The sequence below is a fragment of the Anguilla anguilla genome, chromosome 15, assembly GCF_013347855.1.
Source record: "Anguilla anguilla isolate fAngAng1 chromosome 15, fAngAng1.pri, whole genome shotgun sequence".
Classification (NCBI taxonomy): domain Eukaryota; kingdom Metazoa; phylum Chordata; class Actinopteri; order Anguilliformes; family Anguillidae; genus Anguilla; species Anguilla anguilla.
This window is the reverse complement of record NC_049215.1, coordinates 36,469,983-36,491,756: the sequence shown is the minus strand read 5'-3', so window position 1 is coordinate 36,491,756 and position 21,774 is coordinate 36,469,983. Positions and strand designations below refer to the sequence as shown.

The 21,774-nt window shown below is 43.6% G+C and overlaps 1 protein-coding gene and 1 long non-coding RNA gene across 12 annotated transcripts in view; one reads left to right on the top strand and one right to left on the bottom strand.

The window, feature by feature from the left end:
- Positions 1–21,774, top strand: part of LOC118214117 — a 34,909-nt gene that overhangs the window by 4,406 nt on the left and 8,729 nt on the right. The window lies entirely within an intron of this gene.
- On the bottom strand, positions 1,103–21,183 carry scel (sciellin). 10 transcript variants are annotated; one of them, XM_035393693.1, is made up of 30 exons: positions 21,043–21,182; positions 18,627–18,690; positions 17,329–17,440; positions 16,809–16,871; positions 16,300–16,386; positions 15,884–15,910; positions 13,449–13,490; positions 13,053–13,121; positions 12,657–12,722; positions 11,587–11,655; positions 11,355–11,429; positions 10,640–10,690; positions 10,358–10,432; positions 9,956–10,024; positions 9,227–9,286; positions 8,937–9,011; positions 8,525–8,548; positions 7,796–7,855; positions 7,506–7,580; positions 7,094–7,117; positions 6,399–6,458; positions 6,110–6,184; positions 5,923–5,964; positions 5,310–5,390; positions 5,061–5,117; positions 4,364–4,426; positions 3,476–3,544; positions 2,966–3,074; positions 2,035–2,137; positions 1,103–1,165 (listed from the first exon to the last, which is right to left on the bottom strand). In XM_035393693.1, the coding sequence occupies exons 2-30, from the start codon at positions 18,664–18,666 to the stop codon at positions 1,149–1,151; spliced, it is 1,839 nt and encodes a 612-aa protein (XP_035249584.1). In that variant the 5' UTR covers positions 18,667–18,690; positions 21,043–21,182; the 3' UTR covers positions 1,103–1,148. The 10 variants fall into 10 exon arrangements, with proteins under 10 accessions (XP_035249584.1, XP_035249585.1, XP_035249582.1 ...); XM_035393694.1 differs by having other exon boundaries at positions 8,525–8,545; XM_035393691.1 differs by having other exon boundaries at positions 7,094–7,114; positions 8,525–8,593; positions 21,043–21,181.

Genomic DNA, 21,774 nt, shown 5'->3' with positions numbered 1-21,774 from the left:
ATGCAGGGGAGGATATTTTTATTTTTCTTAGTGTAATTATTACAAATTAAGATTCAGCTTTCAGCTCTCAGCAGTGAAAGAGATGGGTTGGAGGTTATGGTCCTGTCAGTCTGCTATCCAGAGGTGAGTCTAGAAACTGACTTCCACTGTAACCATGTGACCACAAAACTCAGCCCTCGCCCCCCCCCCCCCCCCCCAGATCTCGGGCCCCAGGCAGGTGCATGCCTTGCCTGTTCATAAGCTTTGTCTCTGCTGCTGTCCTGTCCAGACCCAGTTCATCAGAGCCACTCAGTGCTTCAGAAATGTATTGGAGTTACAAATCTGCCAGCCCCACATGTTCTGCTGTTCACTGCGTACTCCTTTGGGTCCTTAATTATTTCCCAAACCCGTAATGTTCAATTCCCCTCGCAGTTTCCAGACATGTTTCAAGTGCATTAATTAAAATGTTATCATTTTGTAGTGAATGATATTTTGTGGAGTGTTAGCTTGTTCAGTCAACCAGTACACCAATCAGTTGATAGAGCTTTATTTGTAAGAGCAATGTTCTGAAATGACGTTGCAACAGAATGCTTCAAAAATAGACAAAAAGAGAACAGGACACAAAGTGTACATTTATATTGCAAATAGTTTTTTTCTGCCAGAGATACACTCTTAGCAATGTATATCACAGAATGGGGAGATACACTTAGCAGTATATATATCACAGAATAGTGATATACACTTAGCAGTATATATATCACAGAATAGTGATATACACTTAGCAGTATATAACAGAATGGAGAGATACACTTACTGTAGTATTATATAACACGGAATGGGGAGGTACACTTAGCAGTATTTATCACAGGTAGTTTGAGAGATTTTTGATTTGCATGAAAGAAATTATATATTTTATTCCTTTACCAGCCTATTATAGTAATTTTATTTATATAGCAACACAGGAAAGCATGCCCCAACTCCCTATAGACTCTGTAAACACACAGTGGAAAGCTGTCATTCATATACATTCTCTACCTGTTTAATTAGCGGCTCGTAGCATATGCATGTTGTGTCTATAAGATGTTCCCTCTTACCATAAATACACATTTCTGTTTCTTTTACATTTGGGTGAGCTTCAGTTTCATTATGAGTCGTCTGCTCATCAGTGATCAGCGACGCCACTTATCTGTAAACACACACACACACACACACCACACACACACAACAGGATATTAGAACTTCCACCATATAATCAGGAACAGGCCGATTGTCTGAAATCAGTTAAACTTGTTCAGTGCAGTATGTGTTGGGATTTGAAGGGTACAGTCCAGTGAAAATTCAGTGATTATAATAAAAATGGACCCCATCGTCATGGTGAGAGAAGTCTCATGACCCAGCATTCATAGTGAAAACGCATTAATCACCGATGAGCATGGTATTTGGGTATTTGGCAGCTTTTGTCTATGTGAAGTTTACAATGCAGATAATCCTTATCCTGGATACTGTAAGCAGTTGCATTATATAGTGCTTGGCCATTTTAGAAGCAAATGGCCTTGGACTTGCACAGTTTATATATGCATGTTATCCATTTACATGCATCTTATCCATTTGTATTTCTTCCTCTTTCTGAAGCCACTTCAGAATATAGATTTGGCTCAAGGGTCTAACAGTAGTTTCTTTAATCCAGGATTCAGCCCTGTGTCAAGACCCCATTGTTCACTTGTGCCTGCTTGTGTCTGTGCCATGTTTATGGCACTGAACCAGAGCCATGTAAAGAGTGGCCTATTCAGCAATAGAGGCCAGTGTGGCGGCCATTTTGCAGATGCTGTATGTTTCTGTGAAGAAGACGTGTGTACAGGTGTGTCAGCAGGGCAGGTGTGAGGTGTGAGCAGGGCAGGTGTGTGAGCAGGGCAGGTGTGAGGCAGGAGCAGGGCAGGTGTGTGAGCAGGGCAGGTGTGAGGCAGGAGCAGGGCAGGTGTGTGAGCAGGGCAGGTGTGAGGCAGGAGCAGGGCAGGTGTGTGAGCAGGGCAGGTGTGAGGTTTGAGGCGGTCGTACCTCTGGTGGTCTCGAAGCACCTCTCGCAGTGCACGGTGCGACGGTAGATCCACATGGTGTCCCCCGCCTTCAGGTGCCCCAGGGAGGTGCTGCAGACCTCACACTAGCAGAGAGGGAAGAGCGTTAGCCAAACGGCATGCTAAAGAACACACTAGCAGAGAGGAGCGTTAGCAACACAGCACGCTATAGAGCACGCTAGCAGAGAGGAGAGTTTGCAACACAGCACGCTATAGAGCACGCTAGCAGAGAGGAGAGTTTGCAAGACAGCACGCCATAGAGCACGCTAGCAGAGAGGAGAGTTTGCAACACAGCACGCCATAGAGCACGCTAGCAGAGAGGAGCGTTAGCAACACGGCATGCTAAAGAGCACACTAGCATAGAGGAGTATAAGGTTGTTACAATTCAACAGTTTTGCATAAGGTACCATACCAGTTCTCATATTATTAAGATAGTTTTAAACAAAGCCTAAATACAACTGTGAAGCAACCTTTGAATAAGAGCGGTTATCATTTTTATTTCAGCAGTTACTGTGTTTGCATGGACGACCAGTTTATTCTAGGGTTCGTCACAAAGCTACACAGTGTATTTAAAAATATTTGCATCGTCTTTGTTCTGCATTGCAGTCCGCCAAAGCTTTATTCAGCACACCTCAAAATCTCTTATAATTCCATCATTGAAGACTTGGGGAAAAAATGACCAGGCTGTGGCACTTGCATAGTGCACCAAAATGTACAGCACAATTTAAATCTGTGTGTGACTGTTCTTCCATTACACAGAAACTTTCCATATCACAGTTTACGCTTAAAACATTTAAAAGACAGGCAGTAATTTCTCATCAGTATGGCTGCATTTGTGAAGCTCTGTTTGGTGCCCCATTGATGGGTGAAACCCGGGCCATGCATGCGCAGTGTAGAGGCAACGGGTCTGTTACCTTGAAGCAGGTGGCATGGCAGTGTATCTGCAGGTCATCCAGGATCATTTTGGGGTCGATGCTCATGGGTTTATTGCAGTAGGTGCATATGTCCTTCGCAGTGATAGCCCTATTGAGAACAAACGCAAGGAAGTTCATCAAAAACAAATAGATAGATGTGCTTTTTAATATCCTTTCCCAATGTTTTTCTTTTTTTTTCTAATACTTAAAAAACATGACATTCATATTTTACTCATATTCATCGTATCATATTGTATTGTATTCATGTTCACTGGATGAGGTCACTAGTATGTGATGTTCAGATGAGTAACATGCAGTATTCTGATGGTGATGTCTCTAGTGTTGGTTCTGTCACTTCGCTGTGAAAGGTGGTAATGTCTCTAGTGTTGGTTCTGTCACATCACTGTAGAAGGTGGTAATGTCTCTAGTGTTGGTTCTGTCACATCGCTGTGAAAGGTGGTAATGTCTCTAGTGTTGGTTCTGTCACATCGCTGTTAAATGGGCCCATACCTGTCAGGGCTGGCGTAGACGCTGCTGTTTGACTTCATAGAGACGAGGTCAGAGTAAGACCCTGAAGGACTGCAAACAAAGAGAGAGAAAATCATAAGTACAGCAAAGACAGCGCGGAGTATATCTAAGGTAAGGGCATCATCCAAATTATGGTAGGGACATATGTCTGTCTCTCTAACTGGTAGCAGCACATGTATACAGACTAGGGCAGTGTGCCTTGTCAGTACTTTGATGTGGAACCTTAGGAGCCTGCTGGGTGTACTGTAACTCTGATGGACCAATCGAAAGCACTCGTTCCATCTTAATGGAATCCAGTGGCCATTACAGTGCTTTATATTATTCTGCAGCTTGTTCTGGCAGCAGAATCAGCGGCATGTGACCTGATGAGATCACTAATGATCCCTGGGTGGACATTCCCCCTCACTTTTACTGTCCAGTTAGATAATGACTGTCCAGTACTAATTGTGCCCTCCCATTATAACCAAATTTTCCTTTCAGAGAATAAAATCATTGCCCACAGTTATACTTTATCATTGAACGATTCTTTTTCACATATGAGCATATATTTTATTTTGTAGGTTTCATACGCCCAATTATAATTGTCTTCATTATATTACAGTCATTGAGCAGACGCTCTTATCCAGAGCGACTTACACAACCTTTTACATTACAGCACTTAAATGGCATCCATCTATACAGCTGGATATATACTGAAGCACTGCAGGTTGAATGAATTAAATAATAACCCCATACAACAAGTACCTGTCCAACACTACCATTTAAAAAATCTCCATCTTTAAAATGCCTTTTGCGTTATGCAGACATAAACAGGAGGCTCCACTGATCTTTCTGTATGAAAGCTAGATTTCAGGCTATGATGAACAGTACCTGCTCTCCAGGTAGGATGTTTTGGTGTAGGATGATGGGCTGGACAAACTGGAGTACTCATAACTGGAAAAAGAGGAGGTGCGGGCTTCAGCATAAATGATCACCCCGAAAGTAACATCTCAGCATGTTCGGATGCTTGTGCAGGAGAACCACAACGTGTGCACTCAGTTTCGAGTTTGGTCTGGTCTCCCTGGTCTCCTACTAATGATCAGAGTCAACATGTAGGCACAGGTGGAAATTCACTGAGCACCTGTGATTTCTCAGAGAGATTTACCTGGAGCCCCTGGGCACTGAGCACACTGTGATTTCTCAGAGATTTACCTGGTCTCCCTGGGCTCTGAACACACTGATTTCTCAGAGAGATTTACCTGGTCTCCCTGGGCACTGAACACACTGATTTCCCAGAGAGATTTACCTGGTCTCCCTGGGCACTGAACACACTGATTTCTCAGAGAGATTTACCTGGTCTCCCTGGGCACTGAACACACTGATTTCCCAGAGAGATTTACCTGGTCTCCCTGGGCTCTGAACACACTGATTTCTCAGAGAGATTTACCTGGTCTCCCTGGGCACTGAACACACTGATTTCTCAGAGAGATTTACCTGGTCTCCCTGGGCACTGAACACACTGATTTCTCAGAGAGATTTACCTGGTCTCCCTGGGCTCTGAACACACTGATTTCTCAGAGAGATTTACCTGGTCTCCCTGGGCAAGCTGGTGTAGCTTCTGCTTTTGTACAGCCCATCTGTGTAGCTTTTATACGAACATTGAAAGGGGGAAAAAAATCAGCATTAGTCCAAATGTTTCCACTGCATTCCAGTCCTGCATGCTGATATATTAGATTGGCTCAGCAGAATGGCTGTAAATCCTGGCAGTCTGTAGACTATGCTTAGTATAGGAAATAAGCCAACAACAAATGAAAGAAGTGCAATGAGAGAGCTTTACCTGGGCTCAGAGTTTAAGGTGCTGTAGGAGTTGGTCCTCACAGATGGGGAATATTCACTGCTGCTGTAGGTTCTGATGTTCCTGATTTGAATGAAAGACATTCAAGTGCATGATGGTTATTGGACAGAAGTTAAATCTCTTTGACTCATTCACCCAGAATGTTTTTTTTTTGGCATTTGGAATGTCTGATTTGCAAACTGTGTGCTCATATACGCCCCCTGCTGCGGGCTCGAGAGAGAGAGGGCGGAGTTTCGCCTCTGAAACATGCGGTGTCGCCTGCTGCTGCTGTTCACTCAGCCAGCCAACAGGGGTCACTTTAGCAATGAACACTGCTACCCCTGCTGACTGAATACCTCCCAGCATCCCTTGGGTGACCAAAGCCAATTGTGTGCTGCCCCTGCAGGGCTGCTGGCCACAGATGGTACTGGCACGGGTCAGATTCAATCCGAGACCGTGGCGATCACTCATGCTCTGCAAGCAGTGCTTTTACTGAGTGAGCTACTCGGCCAGTCATGTTTGAATGTGGGATTGTGATGGTTGATGGTTATTGGACTGAACTTCAGTCTCTTTCACTCAGCACATTTGAATGAGGCGTTCATCTGATGGTGCCAACCTGGTGATGGAATCCGGAGATGGAGAATATGTCCTGTATTCCCTGACCAGGAGAAAATAAGCACAGGTCAGAATATTGATGATATATTGTTAGAAGACAAGCATGTGTCAAAGCATATGTGACTAGGGGGTATAGATTAGAAAAACGGCTGCAGACAAAGAAAGATCTCAACATTATTCAAACTCACCTGTCCTTCACAGTCTCTGTGTAGGATGTCACAGTGGTTGTTTCAGTTGGTCTAGGGCTGGAGACACTCCTGGTCCTTAAACAAGGGAGGGAAACATTTTCAGGACTTTGAGTGTGAACAGAAATTCAGATATTCTGCATTTTCTCTAAAGGTTGTGAATGTGAGGAACATTCAGTCCTGTTATTTCCACTGGAAAACAATTTAACCTTCAGGCTGGATCATGATATTCATGCTGTATATGCTGTGAAGATGGGCAGTATGTGATATCAGAGTAGGTAATGGTACTAACCTGGTGGTGGTGATGGTGGAGGAATTCGGAGATGATGAAGAGTATGTCCTGCTGTAATCCCTGACCAGGAGAAACGATTAGCACAGGTCAGATTATTGATGGTATTGGTAGAAAATTGGAGCACGTGTCAAAGCGTGTTCGGCCAACTGCAGCTTATATTCACTCTGCAGTCAACCAGCTGAGCTGCGCAGCTCATGCAGAGGATGCACATGCTAGCTGCACACCTGGCACAGGTAGAATGCAGGTGCCTGATCAACCAGAGGACTTAATAATACGTAGTGAAGCATGGAAGATGTTTTCCAACAGGAATCCTCTGTTCCCAGGTGAAGGTATACTGTAGTTATTTATTTCACGGTCCGATTCCAGACCATGTGGGGAGTGTCTGTGACTGGACACACCGTATGACTGCTCTGTAATGTGTGACATTAATGTGTGGCATGCAGATCAGTGTGTCATATTAAAGGGGCAAGTCTTCACTCTCAGAAGAAAGGGCTCTAAAAGACTCCTAAAGAACCTTATCTTGATCAAAGGTTCTTTGTCAGGCAAAATTGGGATCAGCTTTTACCATTTTCACACCTACCTTACAGGGTCTCATAAAGAACTAAAACGGTTCCTCTATGGAGGCAAGTCAAAAAACCCTTTTTTTGAGAGTGCACCCTCTGGTTCAGTCACGGGATTGTGGAAGGTAAACTGACCTGTCTTGGGATGAGTACGCACTGCTGGATGGCATTGAAATGAGATCATCAGCAAGAACATCCAATGGCCCGGCGTTGGAAAGAGATAAACAAACTTGGGTGAATTCAAATGGCACTTCAACTTGAACCCAGTCGCTATAGTCCATTTGTTCGGATATGAAGGATTCGTTTGAGGCCGATCTGTACTGAAGCCTTTTGGTTTTGCTGGTTGAAACGGGTTCTTTTTCGCCAAGGAATTGAGCAAGTTTGGTCATGTTAACATGTTAGATGCCCCTAGAGTGAGTTTGTTTATTTATTATAATTTTTCAAACATACACTATGAAATTATTCAGGTAGTTGCACCCAGGGGGTGTAGATTGTAAAAGCTGTTGCAGACGAAGATAGAATTCAACAGGATTTCACTCAAACTCACTTATCTTTCGCAGGATCGGTGTAGGATGTCACAGTGGTTGTTTCAGATGGTCTAGGGCTGGAGACACTGCTGGTCCTTAAACAAGGGAGGGAAACATTTTCAGGACTTTGAGTGTGAACAGAAATTCAGATATTCTGCATTTTCTCTAAAGGTTGTGAATGTGAGGAACATTCAGTCCTGTTATTTCCACTGGAAAACAATTTAACATTCAGTGCTGGATCATGATATTCATGCTGTATATGCTGTGAAGATGGGCAGTATGTGATATCAGAGTAGGTAATGGTACTAACCTGGTGGTGGTGATGGTGGAGGAATTTGGAGATGATGAAGAGTATGTCCTGCTGTAATCCCTGACCAGGAGAAACGATTAGCACAGGTCAGATTATTGATGGTATTGGTAGAAAATTGAAGCACGTGTCAAAGCGTGTTCGGCCAACTGCAGCTTATATTCACTCTGCAGTCAACCAGCTGAGCTGCGCAGCTCATGCAGAGGATGCACATGCTGGCTGCACACCTGGCACAGGTAGAATGCAGGTGCCTGATCAACCAGAGGACTTAATAATACGTAGTGAAGCATGGAAGATGTTTTCCAACAGGAATCCTCTGTTCCCAGGTGAAGGTATACTGTAGGTATTTATTCAGCACCCTGTTGGGCCGTGTGGCGCCGCCGTGGCCTGGGTCCGATTCCAGACCATGTGGGGAGTGTCTGTGACTGGACACACCGTATGACTGCTCTGTAATGTGTGGCATTAATGTGTGGCATGCAGATCAGTGTGTCATATTAAAGGGGCAAGTCTTCACTCTCAGAAGAAAGGGCTCTAAAAGACTCCTAAAGAACCTTATCTTGATCAAAGGTTCTTTGTCAGGCAAAATTGGGATCAGCTTTTACCATTTTCACACCTACCTTACAGGGTCTCATAAAGAACTAAAACGGTTCCTCTATGGAGGCAAGTCAAAAAACCCTTTTTTTGAGAGTGCACCCTCTGGTTCAGTCATGGGATTGTGGAAGGTAAACTGACCTGTCTTGGGATGAGTACGCACTGCTGGATGGCTTTGAAATGAGATCATCAGAAAGAACATCCAATGGCCTGGCATTGGAAAGAGATAAACAAACTTGGGTGAATTCAAATGGCACTTCAACTTGAACCCAGTCGCTATAGTCCATTTGTTCGGATATGAAGGATTCGTTTGAGGCCGATCTGTACTGAAGCCTTTTGGTTTTGCTGGTTGAAACGGGTTCTTTTTCGCCAAGGAATTGAGCAAGTTTGGTCATGTTAACATGTTAGATGCCCCTAGAGTGAGTTTGTTTATTTATTATAATTTTTCAAACATACACTATGAAATTATTCAGGTAGTTGCACCCAGGGGGTGTAGATTGTAAAAGCTGTTGCAGACGAAGATAGAATTCAACAGGATTTCACTCAAACTCACTTATCTTTCGCAGGATCGGTGTAGGATGTCACAGTGGTTGTTTCAGATGGTCTAGGGCTGGAGACACTCCTGGTCCTTAAACAAGGGAGGGAAACATTTTCAGGACTTTGAGTGTGAACAGAAATTCAGATATTCTGCATTTTCTCTAAAGGTTGTGAATGTGAGGAATATTCAGTCCTGTTATTTCCACTGGAAAACAATTTAACCTTCAGTGCTGGATCATGATATTCATGCTGTATATGCTGTGAAGATGGGCAGTATGTGATATCAGAGTAGGTAATGGTACTAACCTGGTGGTGGTGGTGGTGGAGGAATTCGGAGATGATGAAGAGTATGTCCTGCTGTAATCCCTGACCAGGAGAAACGATTAGCACAGGTCAGATTATTGATGGTATTGGTAGAAAATTGAAGCACGTGTCAAAGCGTGTTTGGCCAACTGCAGCTTATATTCACTCTGCAGTCAACCAGCTGAGCTGCGCAGCTCATGCAGAGGATGCACATGCTAGCTGCACACCTGGCACAGGTAGAATGTAGGTGCCTGATCAACCAGAGGACTTAATAATACGTAGTGAAGCATGGAAGATGTTTTCCAACAGGAATCCTCTGTTCCCAGGTGAAGGTATACTGTAGGTATTTATTCAGCACCCTGTTGGGCCGTGTGGTGCCGCCGTGGCCTGGGTCCGATTCCAGACCATGTGGGGAGTGTCTGTGACTGGACACACCGTATGACTGCTCTGTAATGTGTGGCATTAATGTGTGGCATGCAGATCAGTGTGTCATATTAAAGGGGCAAGTCTTCACTCTCAGAAGAAAGGGCTCCAAAAGACTCCTAAAGAACCTTATCTTGATCAAAGGTTCTTTGTCAGGCAAAATTGGGATCAGCGTTTACCATTTTCACACCTACCTTACATGGTCTCATAAAGAACTAAAACGGTTCCTCTATGGAGGCAAGTCAGAAAACCCTTTTTTTGAGAGTGCACCCTCTGGTCCAGTCACAGGGTTGTGGAAGGTAAACTGACCTGTCTTGGGATGAGTACGCACTGCTGGATGGCAGTGAAATAAGATCCTCAGCAAGGGCATCCAAAGGCCTGGCATTGGAAAGAGATAAACAAACTTGGGTGAATTCAAATGGAACCCAATCGCTGTAGTTCATTTGTTTGGATATGAAGGATTCATTTGAGGCAGAGCAATTATGAAGCCTTTTGGTTTTACCTATTGAAACACGGGTTCTTTTTCTCAGAGAAATGAAGCTAGATTCATCATGTTAGAATGTGAGATGCCCCTAGAGTGAGTTTGTTTATTTATTATAATTTTTCAAACATACACTATTAAATTATTCAGGTAGTTGCACCCAGGGGGTGTAGATTGTAAAAGCTGTTGCAGACGAAGATAGAATTCAACAGGATTTCACTCAAACTCACTTATCTTTAGCAGGCTCGGTGAAGATGGGCATAGTGGTTGTTTCAGATGGTTTAGGGCTGGAGGCACTCCTGGTCCTTAAACAAGGGAGGGAAACATTTTCAGGACTGGAGTGAAATTCAGATATTCTGCATTTTCTCTAAAGGTTGTGAATGTGAGGAACATTCAGTCCTGTTATTTCCACTGGAAAACAATTTAACCTTCAGTGCTGGATCATGATATTCATGCTGTATATGCTGTGAAGATGGGCAGTATGTGATATCAGAGTAGCTAATGGTACAAACCTGGTGGTGGTGGTGGTGGAGGAAGTTGGAGATGATGAAGAGTATGTCCTGCTGTAATCCCAGATTAGGAGAAACAATTAGCGCAGGTCAGATTATTGATGGTACTGATAGAAAATTGAAGCACGTGTCAAAGCATGCAGTCATGCAGAGAGAGGATGCAGCTCATGCAGACGATGCAGCTCATGCAGATGATGCAGCTCATGCAGATGATACAGCTCATGTAGATGATGCAGCTCATGCAGAGGATGCAGGGGATGCAGCTCATGCAGAGGATGCAGAGGATGCAGCTCATGTAGAGGATGCAGGGGATGCAGCTCATGCAGAGGATGCAGCTCTTGCAGAGGATGCACATGCTGGTTGCACATACACTATGAACTGTGCAGATGGGCAATATGTGGTATCAAAGTGCTACTATCTCTATACTTCACATCAGTGTAAAATGTAACCTATGAGAAATGGAGTAGACAGTGCTGTTTGGCCTTACCATGAGGGTATCAGAAAGATAATCCAGAGGAATATTAATCAAGAAACAAGGGAGACTTTGTTATAGAAGTGAAATAGCATAAGTTAGCATGTTAGCGATGAAATATAATGAAGGTAGTCTCAGATAGGCCTTTATTTGTTATGATATGCATTATGAAATTATTGTAGGGTATTGATTGCAAAAGTAGCTGCAGGCAAAGCAAGCTTTCAGCAGGACCTCACGGAAACGCACTCGTTTTTGACGGTCTCCGTGAAGGTCGTCACCGTTGTCGATTCGGATGCCTTAGGGCTGGAAACACTCAAAGTCCTTTGGCAAGGTAAAAATAAATAAATAAATAAATAAAAATAAATTTCAGTATGGGGGTCACTTAGAAGGTGACGCCCTAATATGTCCATAGGGCAGAAATATTACGTCAGCGTTGTGGGATTTAAGATTAAGGTTCCACCCTCGCGTGTGACCTTACCCCTTTCTGCTTGCCGCATCGGTGTCAGCGCTTGGCTTTGGCGGTTTGGGCGGAAGGACGCTGGGTTTTCTTTAAAGAAAATAAAATCACCGTCACATGAGTGACCCGAGAGGGTTGACAGTGATGGACAGCTGTGGTTCATATTCCGCTGCAGGGGGCGTGACCCTGACGTCCCACAATGCAAATGGGCTGGAGGTGCGAGGGTGGCACGCACGGCACCAGCGACAGGGCGTGTGGCACTCAGGTCGGGACGAGCGAGGGACGCTCCACCTGTCCACCAGACCCGGGTCAAATACGTATCTGTTTTGAATTCAAATTTCTGTGCTCTATTGATCTTGCCTGGTGTAATTGAGCCTGCCAATATGACCAAAAGGCGGGGTTTGCACCTTTTGAGAGTAATTCATTGGCTCCAATACACCGGACTAGATCAGTAAAGCTTAGAAAAGTATTTGAATGCAAAACAAATATGTATTTGACCCATGTCTGCTGTCCGCAATCACGAAATTCAGACGTCTGCGGGGACGGGGGACGGGGGACGGGGGGGGGGGGGGGGACGGGGGGTGGGCGGAGCTCACCCGCAGGGGAAACTCTACACAGATCAACATGGTGGCAGGGGACAGAGCCGCAAGCTAATTGCTGTGCATGCTGGGAAAAGGGCCAGGCACACAATGAGCGCCTGATCAATGCTTTTGCCTTTTCTAGCTGAGGCAGTTACTGTGATTGAGGTCAAAAGAAAGCCATTTTTTTCTGTGTGACTGTAAGTGTATTAAAAGGAACTTGATTATAACGAGGAAAGCATGAGTGTTTTTTGTTGCTATTCCACGTGCGGTGGCATAGCAACAAAAACACAGAACAGACAGAACAATGTGTGTTAACAGGGAGCAACCAGTATATTTCAGTTAGTCTTTGGGATTTTTCAACAGGTGTACGTTTATGATGAGCATAGCACTGGCATACAAGTGGTGTACAAACTAAACAGATTTCCCTGTCACAGGTACAGTAGATAAGCTCTCAAAGATAATGTCAGATGCTCCATATGCAGAAGTGTGTTTTTATTGTATGAGACTCACGGTTTGCTGGGTGACTTCACGTCTGAGAAGACCCGTTCGGAGAAGGTCTGTTTGGTGGCAGCAGTCCTGCTGACAGCGCAGTAACACGTGAATTTAATCAGGCTCACGCCAAAATTATGAAAAATAAATACTCCCATTGGAGCCTGAGGTCCTCCAAACAGTTGTCATGGTTTTAATTCACGGCAAGAGGTCAAATCATGATTTTTGATCGTGCCTTAAATAAATAGCACAGTGGTACAAAAATGAATAATGATACAATAATTAGTATCTTTTTTTCCCCCTCCTTTCATTGGCCTAAAATGGAGCTAGCAGCGTAATTAAGGACAGGAGTTCTGGGTGCCGGTGAGAGTGTGAGAGGTCATGTGATGATTCCCTGGTACACGTGCGGTGCTGTACCTGCTGGTAGTGATGGTGGTCTCCGTGGTTTCCGTGGTTTTGCCATCAGCGGAGACTTTAGTGTTCACGCTAAAATAAAAAAAATACGTCATGAGACCCATTTAGCATCAGGCACGTAATTAGCTTATTCACGTTTACAGCATTTGCTGCAAGTGCATTTAATTTGCTTCCGTAGGACAATGTAGGCAATGAAGTCTTTCAATAAAAAAAATCAACAGAAATATTTTCTAACATCAAGTAAACATGATTTTAGATACATTAAAGTGTTTCACTCTGTTGAGCATTTCTGGCATCATTTAAACATCCCCCCTCCTAATTCAGGTCAAATTCAGGTGTGCAGTGAGCTCTACACTGTTGAGATATATTTACACCTGTATCACATGTCAGTATGCTTACCTCTTGCTGGCGATTGCCTTGTCGTAACTAGGAGGAGCTGAGCTGTAGGAAGCAGGAGGGTCAGTCAGTAAGAGGTCTGTCACAGAAACGGGACTTTTGAAGAGCCATTAGCGAGCTGGTGCCTGATGTATGGTTGTGTTCATAACCAGTTTGAAAAAAAAAACAGATCTGTCTTGTAGGATGTACTCTAATTCAGGAGTGGAGCTAAACTGCAGTATTAAGTATATTGTCACAGGAGTTAGTGTATGTATGTTATTATTGTCTGGATAAATGATGGTGGTAAACAATAAGTTGCATGTTACATAATGATAAAAACTATCGTTTATATGCATGCATGTAAAAACAGGCTAATATCCGCATTTATGTAAAAACAGGCTAAAGCCGCGTTTCCACCAAAATTACCCGGAACTTTCAGTCCCAGGAACTGCTTTACCAGGAACTTAAAGGTTCCTTCAGCCAATGGCTGTCTGCGTTTCCACCGGGGTCTAAAGTCCCGCGAAGATTAGGCAAATTAGCCCACTGACTTATGGAAAAGCGACGTTGTCGTCGGTCCATCTGTCATATGATTTCTTCTGTAACCCCATACTACCACCGAAGTAGCCTACATTATTTTCTAATAACCGGGACAGCCCGGAGGGGTTTATTCCACTTATATACAACGGGTTGCCAACAATGACTATATATGGTTACTTTTGTATTTATTGATTTTTATCGATTTAATCACATGGAATTGAAATATTCTTCTGCAGCCGTTTGGGCATATTTTACCGTTGTCAAGCAAAACTGTCGTTGGTAGTTGAACTTGGACCGTTATGCAACAAATAGGATATAACAGACCAATAGTCAGATTGTAACTGTTTTATATATCCTCTCAAACACATTCATTATGTTTTCATGCGAACATTCGCTTTCATGTCTTGACATCCGAAGCGACAGAATGCATTCACATTTCCAATATAACTGGCAACAACAGCAGAAAACATGCACACGTTGTAAACAATTTGCTGTTTGATTACTTTCTCATCGTCAATTCTATATAGGCTAATCGCAAAATGACAAGAATAGAACGAAAACTCGGACTTGCGTGAAATTTTAAATTAGTAGTGGTACAGCCACCGTTTGTTTTCCTTCGGAGTTACTGCTAGCCGAGCAGCGAAGTGTGCCCTCCAGATGCGAACCATGCACCATAAATTAGTCCATAGTCTTCCTGGTCTTTTTGTGAAATTGAAGAATGGCAGAGTAAAATTACGGCAGTCTGAAAAAGCTAAAGGTACTATTACTAGAATTAACCTGTTATTTTACCATGACAAAAAGTGCGGAAGGTGATTTCCAGTTTGCTTTTACTGTATCACCAATGTGAATTACGCAGAACTACCGCATACCTCACATAACTGTATCAAACGTTTTGATTAAATTACAATGGGCTAACAAAGAAAATCCGGAAGAAAATATTCAGCAACCGAATTAATCCGTTTGAATGTTTTAGTACGTAATATGCTGTCCCAGCACGAATGCTTAGCATTTTATAAAACGAATACTAAAGCAAGAAAAGAACAGAAGAGCACACGTTATAATTCCAAGACGTTGGCAGGCTATAACCAAAACTAGGCTACTGCGCCGCATAACATACAAGTTTGATTTGAAGTTATTATGAAAATAAATCGGGTTGCGCCGGCATATTTTCAAACATGGCGGGTAATGGCGGAAAATAAATACAACACAAGTGCTGCGAGTACTCGACCAATCAGAAATGTTCAGCGCTGCAAGCTCCACCCAAAAGGTTCCTGTACTTTCGGAAAGTACTACCCCCCGAGCAGGAACGTTTTGGGGGGTAAAACAAAGCCCCCAGAACTAAATTTAGACCCTAGTTCCTGCGGTGGAAACGCACTGAGTTCCTCAAAAGGTTCCTAGTTCCGGGGTATAGTTCCTGCGGTGGAAACGCGGCTTAATATGCACATGCATGTAAAAACAGGCTTATATCCGCATGCATGTCAAAACAGGCTAATATCCGCATGCATGTCAAAACAGGCTAATATCCGCATGCATGTCAAAACAGGCTAATATCCGCATGCATGTCAAAACAGGCTAATATCTGCATGCATGTAAAAACAGGCTAATATGCACATGCATGAGGCGGTGACTGATCGCATGTGCTGCAGCAGTAGGCACTCATGATTGGTAACACAGTGCTTAACTGAGAGGGGATCAAGCTGCATTGTGCACAAAAACAGTGCTTTTTCTCCGTTTCTGCATGCTATGCAATTAAGAGAAACATGCAATTATCCTGTGGCCAATTATAAGGGTTTGATTGCAAGCCTGAAAAAGAATAGCAAACAAAAAGCACTTGCAAGGGTGAAGCAGACCACATGTTTAAAATGACAAACATGTTAAACACTGTAAAACAGAGACTGTTGGGGGGAAAAAAACCAACTGACCTCTTGACCTCTTGAGTTCCACTGAATCTGACAAGAGAATGATAATAATGTGTTGTGCGTTTTTTTACTCTTGATTGTTACTTAGATTTTTTCATGTTTGTTTTGTTATGTTTCACCGTTATAACCTATCATAGAGAAGTCTGAATTCATTTTCTGCGTCTTTCAAATCCGTTTCAAGTAATGGCCCTGATCTTTAAGCTTACTTAGGGAATGGCCAGCAAGCTTATTGTCCAATGCAAGATATTATGTGTCCTGTGCATTTAGTCTTTTGCTAGTTTGATTTTGCAGTCCTGTGGGATCTGGCATAGCAGGCCACTGAAGTTATGGACCAGCGAGGGTCTGATTAGGTTCTCAGTGTTGCTATCAAGAAAGGAAATGATTAAAATACGGGATATAATGTTTTACAGGCACTTTACTTTTTGGTGATAGACTGCACAGAGGTGCTTGAGCTTTTAGGGGTTCCTGAGCTGCCAGTGTTGGAGGTGTCATTATCTGAAGACTTTCTAAGAGAGAAGAAACATAAAATCAAAATCAATTCTCAAATCGATATTCCTCTGAACACAGCTGGTGCTGAGATTTGAACCTCTGCAACCAGAACCTTCGACACTGAACATAATCTTACATTTTAAAACTAACATCAAAACCAAACATAATCCTACATTTTAAAACTAATATCAAAACCAAACATAATCCTACATTTTAAAACTAACATCAAACCCAAACATAATCCTACATTTTAAAACTAATATCAAAACAATACACAATCTGAATACAAAATGAAACTCAGGATCTGCTTAGAGTTGACCCATCATCGATATAGAGAAGACTGGATAGAAAGAATGATAAATCAAACCCCTTTTCTTGTATTAGAATAATGTTGTTATTAGAAATGGGTTAAATGAGACACACAGAAGATGGTACTGACTCGTCAGGATATTCGTTTGATTTCAGGCGGCTCAGAACTACTCTGCCGAAGTTGGGGTCATCGCTAGAAAGGGGAACATGCACAAAGGGTTAAAATATTATTACTGCATTCTGGAATTTCTCATTTAATTAGCTGATTTTTCTTCTCTTTTTTCCCTTTTTTCCTTGTTATTCCAGTTGTCTTTTGAGCTGTAAAAAACACTTGTGTCTTTTATTATTGCATCACTGTATAAATGAGAATCATGTCTTCACTTTTCTAGCTGTACTGTACAGCAAAGTGACCATTAAGCAGAACATTTACATTTAAGGATATGACATTATTAAAAATGTTAAGGAAAACAGGGATATTATTGTATGTATTAAGGTCAATTGTGAGCATATTTGTGGAAAAACTGTGTTTCATTTTAAGTTTTAACACAATACACAGCACAGCACACAAGACACTGGAAACAGACCACCCCCACCCTGTCCCCAGTGCGCCCCCTACAGGCCAGGAGGACCGAGCGTGTGCTGTCACTCACTCCACTGGCTCGTCTTCCTCCACCTTCTTCTTGATCCAGCTGTTGTCCTTCAGCAGGTTGGTTTTCTTCTTGCTGTCCTCGATGGCCTTGCTTGGGCTGCCAGTCTTCACATCTGCCCAAAATAGCACACTCACGTGTGTAAATCAGCACGCACACACACACACACACGCCTGAACCAGCACACACACACACACACACACGTGTAAACCAGCACGAGCACACACACACAAACACATGCCTGAACCTGCACACACACACACACACACACACACACGCCTGAACCAGCACACACACACACACGTGTAAACCAGCACGAGGACACACACACACACACATGCCTGAACCTGAACACACACACACACAGTAATTTAGGTGTTTGATTTAATATTTAGATGCCTTTTCTTCTTTCTGTGGTGCTGTTCTTACTAAACTGGTTTCGCAACAACTTCCCTTTATAATTAAACTCTTGTCAAGCGAGATTAGGCTCTTTTTCTGGGCGTGGTTCTGTTCTCTGGAGCTCTGCTCTGCTCTGCTCAGATCTGCAGCGTTAGGTGTCGCCCGTCTGTGCGTGATGTGGTCTCCCATAATGCCAGCTCTGCTGGGCCAGTCTGGTAAAGGTGGCACAGTGGCACAGTGGCGCAGTGGCTGGGGAACGAAGTCTGTAACACCGAGGTTTGGGTTGCCGCAGTGTGGTCCTCGTGCGAGGCGCTTGCTTTAAATGTGTGCTGTGTAAACTGACTGAATGTTAAAATCTGTCCTCTGTGTGAACGCCCCCAGGGAAGAGCGTCTGATAAACTGTGTGATACAGAGTCAGGGCAGATTACACCACTGAGACTCACTGTCCGTTAATGTATCATTATAAAATAGGTCCAAGCTAAGCCAAGAACAGCGCCCGTGAACAAGCCTGTGAAGGATCGGTGTGTACATGGGCCTTCACAGACAGATTTCTGCGTTTGTAAAACCCTGGGGTGCTTCTTACTGTGCTACAGACATTATTTCTTGTTTTATACACGGAAATAAGACCTTCATATTCCTTCCTCTTTCCTTTCTCCTCATCATTTGTGATTCTGACCACCGGCTTTCAGCGATGATCTGTTTAATTATCACTTCCAACGATCATCCAAAAACCACAAACTAGCCTCTGTGTAAATATATCTGCTTGTCGTTTTTTATGACAGGACTATAGAATATGGTTCTATTAGTCATCTATTAGTTCTATCTGAATTTCTTGTGCAAGTTAGTTTTTGTTTTGTTTTTTGGATGAAGAGGTTTTGTGCTATTCAGTCAAATTTTCTTACCAGTTTTGGGAACGAATGACTTGGGATAAGCATAAGACATGATGGATGCTTGAGTTGGTCTGGTCTGTTGGAAGGGAAAGACAGAAATCTGCTTGGGTTAGTGTGTTCTTAAGAAGCAAACTGCTTGAAATTCATTGGTACCCCACTAGATGGCGGTACAGTCCAGAAAAGCAGACATCACAGTTAGCGTCACTGCTGAGCCAACGTCCCAGTTTAGCGCTGGCTATTGGGCTAGCTGTAGAAGTATTTGTATCACATTCCAGTTGGTTCAGCCTGCGTAATACCTCAGAAAGAGCATAATGAGCATAATTGTGGCACTGGCAGCATTCTTCAGCCTCTGATTCACCAGCTGCCCCACAAAGCTGCCCGTCCACATATTCCTGCATACACGCCTTTCATAAACACAGCCTGCTCCCTCACCTGCTAACCCACACCTGCTTATCCACACCCCACTCTATTCTAGTGTCTGTCTGTGATCTCTGATCTGAGTGCACCCATTGCACACACACACACACACACACACTCTCTCTCACACAAACACACACACCCATTACACACACACTCACATACACGCATATACACTCTCTCACACACACTCACACACACACACACACACACACACACACACACACACACACCCGTTACACACACACTCACACACGCATATACACACTCTCTATCACACACACACTCACACACTCCCCCTACACTCTCACACACACATACACACACTCTCACACATACCCCCACACCCCCCCACACACACACACCCATTACACACACACTCACACCACACACACATATACACACACGCATTCCCACGCACGCGCTCACACACACACACACACACACACACACACACACTTTCTCTCACACACACTCGCACACACACTCAACCATTGCACACACACACATCCTCATCCTGACTGACCCAACCCACACAGACACATACTGATGAGAGCAGCATCTTTTTCTAGAAGACCTGCCTCAAATATTTATGGAATTGGGGGGAATACGAATCCATTAGTTAACTACTATACTATGTCAAATGAAGTACACCAAACATTTTAGCTGATCAATAGCAAATAGTAAGACTCTGTCCAAAGAACCCTTAAAACCCAAGCAATTTTTTAAAACAAAAGAATACATCTATTCTGTTGTTATAGTAAGTTCTTAGAGAAAAACAGCTTTAGGATTTTTGTGGAAATTGAGATTGCATTTTTGTGTTGCTGTATCTTTTGTCCACAAAACCAATATTGCCCCATTTTTAAAGGTCACGGCGGGCTATGTGTTACCACACATCATAAGGAAGAGCCGCCCTGGAAAGTATGCATGGTATGAAATATCGGTTGTGTGTGTAGTAATCTAAACACGAGGAAAATGGTCTTGGACCAATCAGAAGGCACCAGGTGCCATGTACACCTTCGGTCTGAATGGAATGAGGTGACACCGTCCTCATCACCACTCTACTCGGGCTACGGATGCTTGACTATATTCTAAGACTGAAGTGGAGTGTAGTAATGCACTGTAAACCTGATTTACAGACATGGGCTGTTCCTCAATGATCATTACTGCCCTGCTCGTGATCTGGCAGTTTAATGTTGGTTAGCAGCAAGTTTTTGGCTGTGACATGTCTTTTGTTAAACAGGTTGGGCATGATTTCTTATGAGTTCAGACAAGTCTGCTCTCCAGATTTTCTCATGTATTCAGTGGTGTAATGCTGAATATACACATCCAGCCCATTCTGTCTGGGAGATTTTCTGGGAGACATTCAGCTGATACAGAAGCAATTTTATGCAATAAGTGTTCCCACAAGGAATATAAACCAGGAGGTGTGAATACTCAGTAACGAGAAATGATCGATTGTAAAAGAAAATTGACAGGTGTGACAGACATTTCTGTAGCTGTTAAACGTTTCTCTCGTAGTTATGAGAAATAACAGCAGGACTCATGGCTGCATTTCATCCTGCCTTAAATAACAGTGATATTACTCTGATCAGAGTGTTTAAATATCAACCAAAATATAAGACAATATGCTGCAATAAAACAATAACAGAACCTGAACCACATATCGTCCTTATTCGTCAAAACAAAATATCAGGGGGAAGAAACTTTTAATACTTGAATATTATGATAATAAATGAAAATTATGATAATAAATGGCTTTGTACTGGTCCTGTGAACCTGAGAGACAAGCCATAGTCTATCTGTTTTATCCTTCTACATATGCCAACATGTATGACCACATCTGAACACTACAAAATAAGATTAAGTTAAATTTAGTTGTTAATTTTTTATATCAAAATAAAAGATGCCACGACTGAACTGAAGCATTCTGTTGGTTACAAGGCGTAAAAACTCTCTCTCTCTCTCTCTCTCTGTGTGAAGGGAGTGCCAGTGGAGCAGGTGAGCTTACCTGTGGGAGAGTACCTGCGTGCTGCTCAGCTGGTGCGCTGACGATGAGATCTCGCACTTTCTCTCTCTCGCTGTGTTTATGTCCCCGGGAGGGGAGCGCGACGCTTTCGCAGGGGTGTGTCCTCAGCCGCTACGGTCACTGGCGCTGAGAACCGGTACGGTCGGTTTCTGCAATCCGCCGTCGTCACGGAGCCGGGGCTAATGGGGCGGCTCTGTGGGGGCTTACGAGCAGCCGAAATACGCGCGGGGCGGGGTGGGGGGGGGGTCTCCCTGAATGAGCTGATAACCCACTAGAGCTCGGGGGGAAATCCCGTCAGAACTGTGAAATGGGTCTGCCGCGTTCGTCTCCCCTTGCATTATATTTAACTGCGCAGGGCTGTGTGCGCCAGCACACTTCCCTACTGAGCACAGCACAGGGTTCTGGGCCATAAACTGTGACGTTTTCAGCCTGGTAGATTTGCTGTGGACAGATTTTCTTATACATATGAGGTCAGATGTAGGATTTTGCTCCCGTTGCAGAGTTGGACAGTGAACGATGAGAATGTGTGAATGAAGTGTCAGAGTATCACTACGTCAGAGGATCTGCTCTGCGTTTGGATGTGTGCTGTTCAGGAATCAGCACTGCAGTGATCGGCCAAACCTGCACAGGTCAGCCTGGGATACCTGCACAGGTCAGCCTGGGATACCTGCGCAGGTCAGCCTGGGATACCTGCGCAGGTCAGCCTGGGATACC

What these genes read in the sequence shown, in the direction of transcription:
- scel (XM_035393689.1), bottom strand. Translation starts at nt 18,666, where the DNA reads ATGTCTTATGCTTATCCCAAGTCATTCGTTCCCAAAACTG. An exon ending in ACCGAGCCTGCTAAAGATAA is followed by an intron (nt 10,025 to 10,357) that starts GTGAGTTTGAGT and finishes TTCCAATGCCAG; the next exon opens with GCCTTTGGATGCCCTTGCTG. An exon ending in GCGTACTCATCCCAAGACAG is followed by an intron (nt 7,856 to 8,524) that starts GTCAGTTTACCT and finishes TCTCCTGGTCAG; the next exon opens with GGATTACAGCAGGACATACT.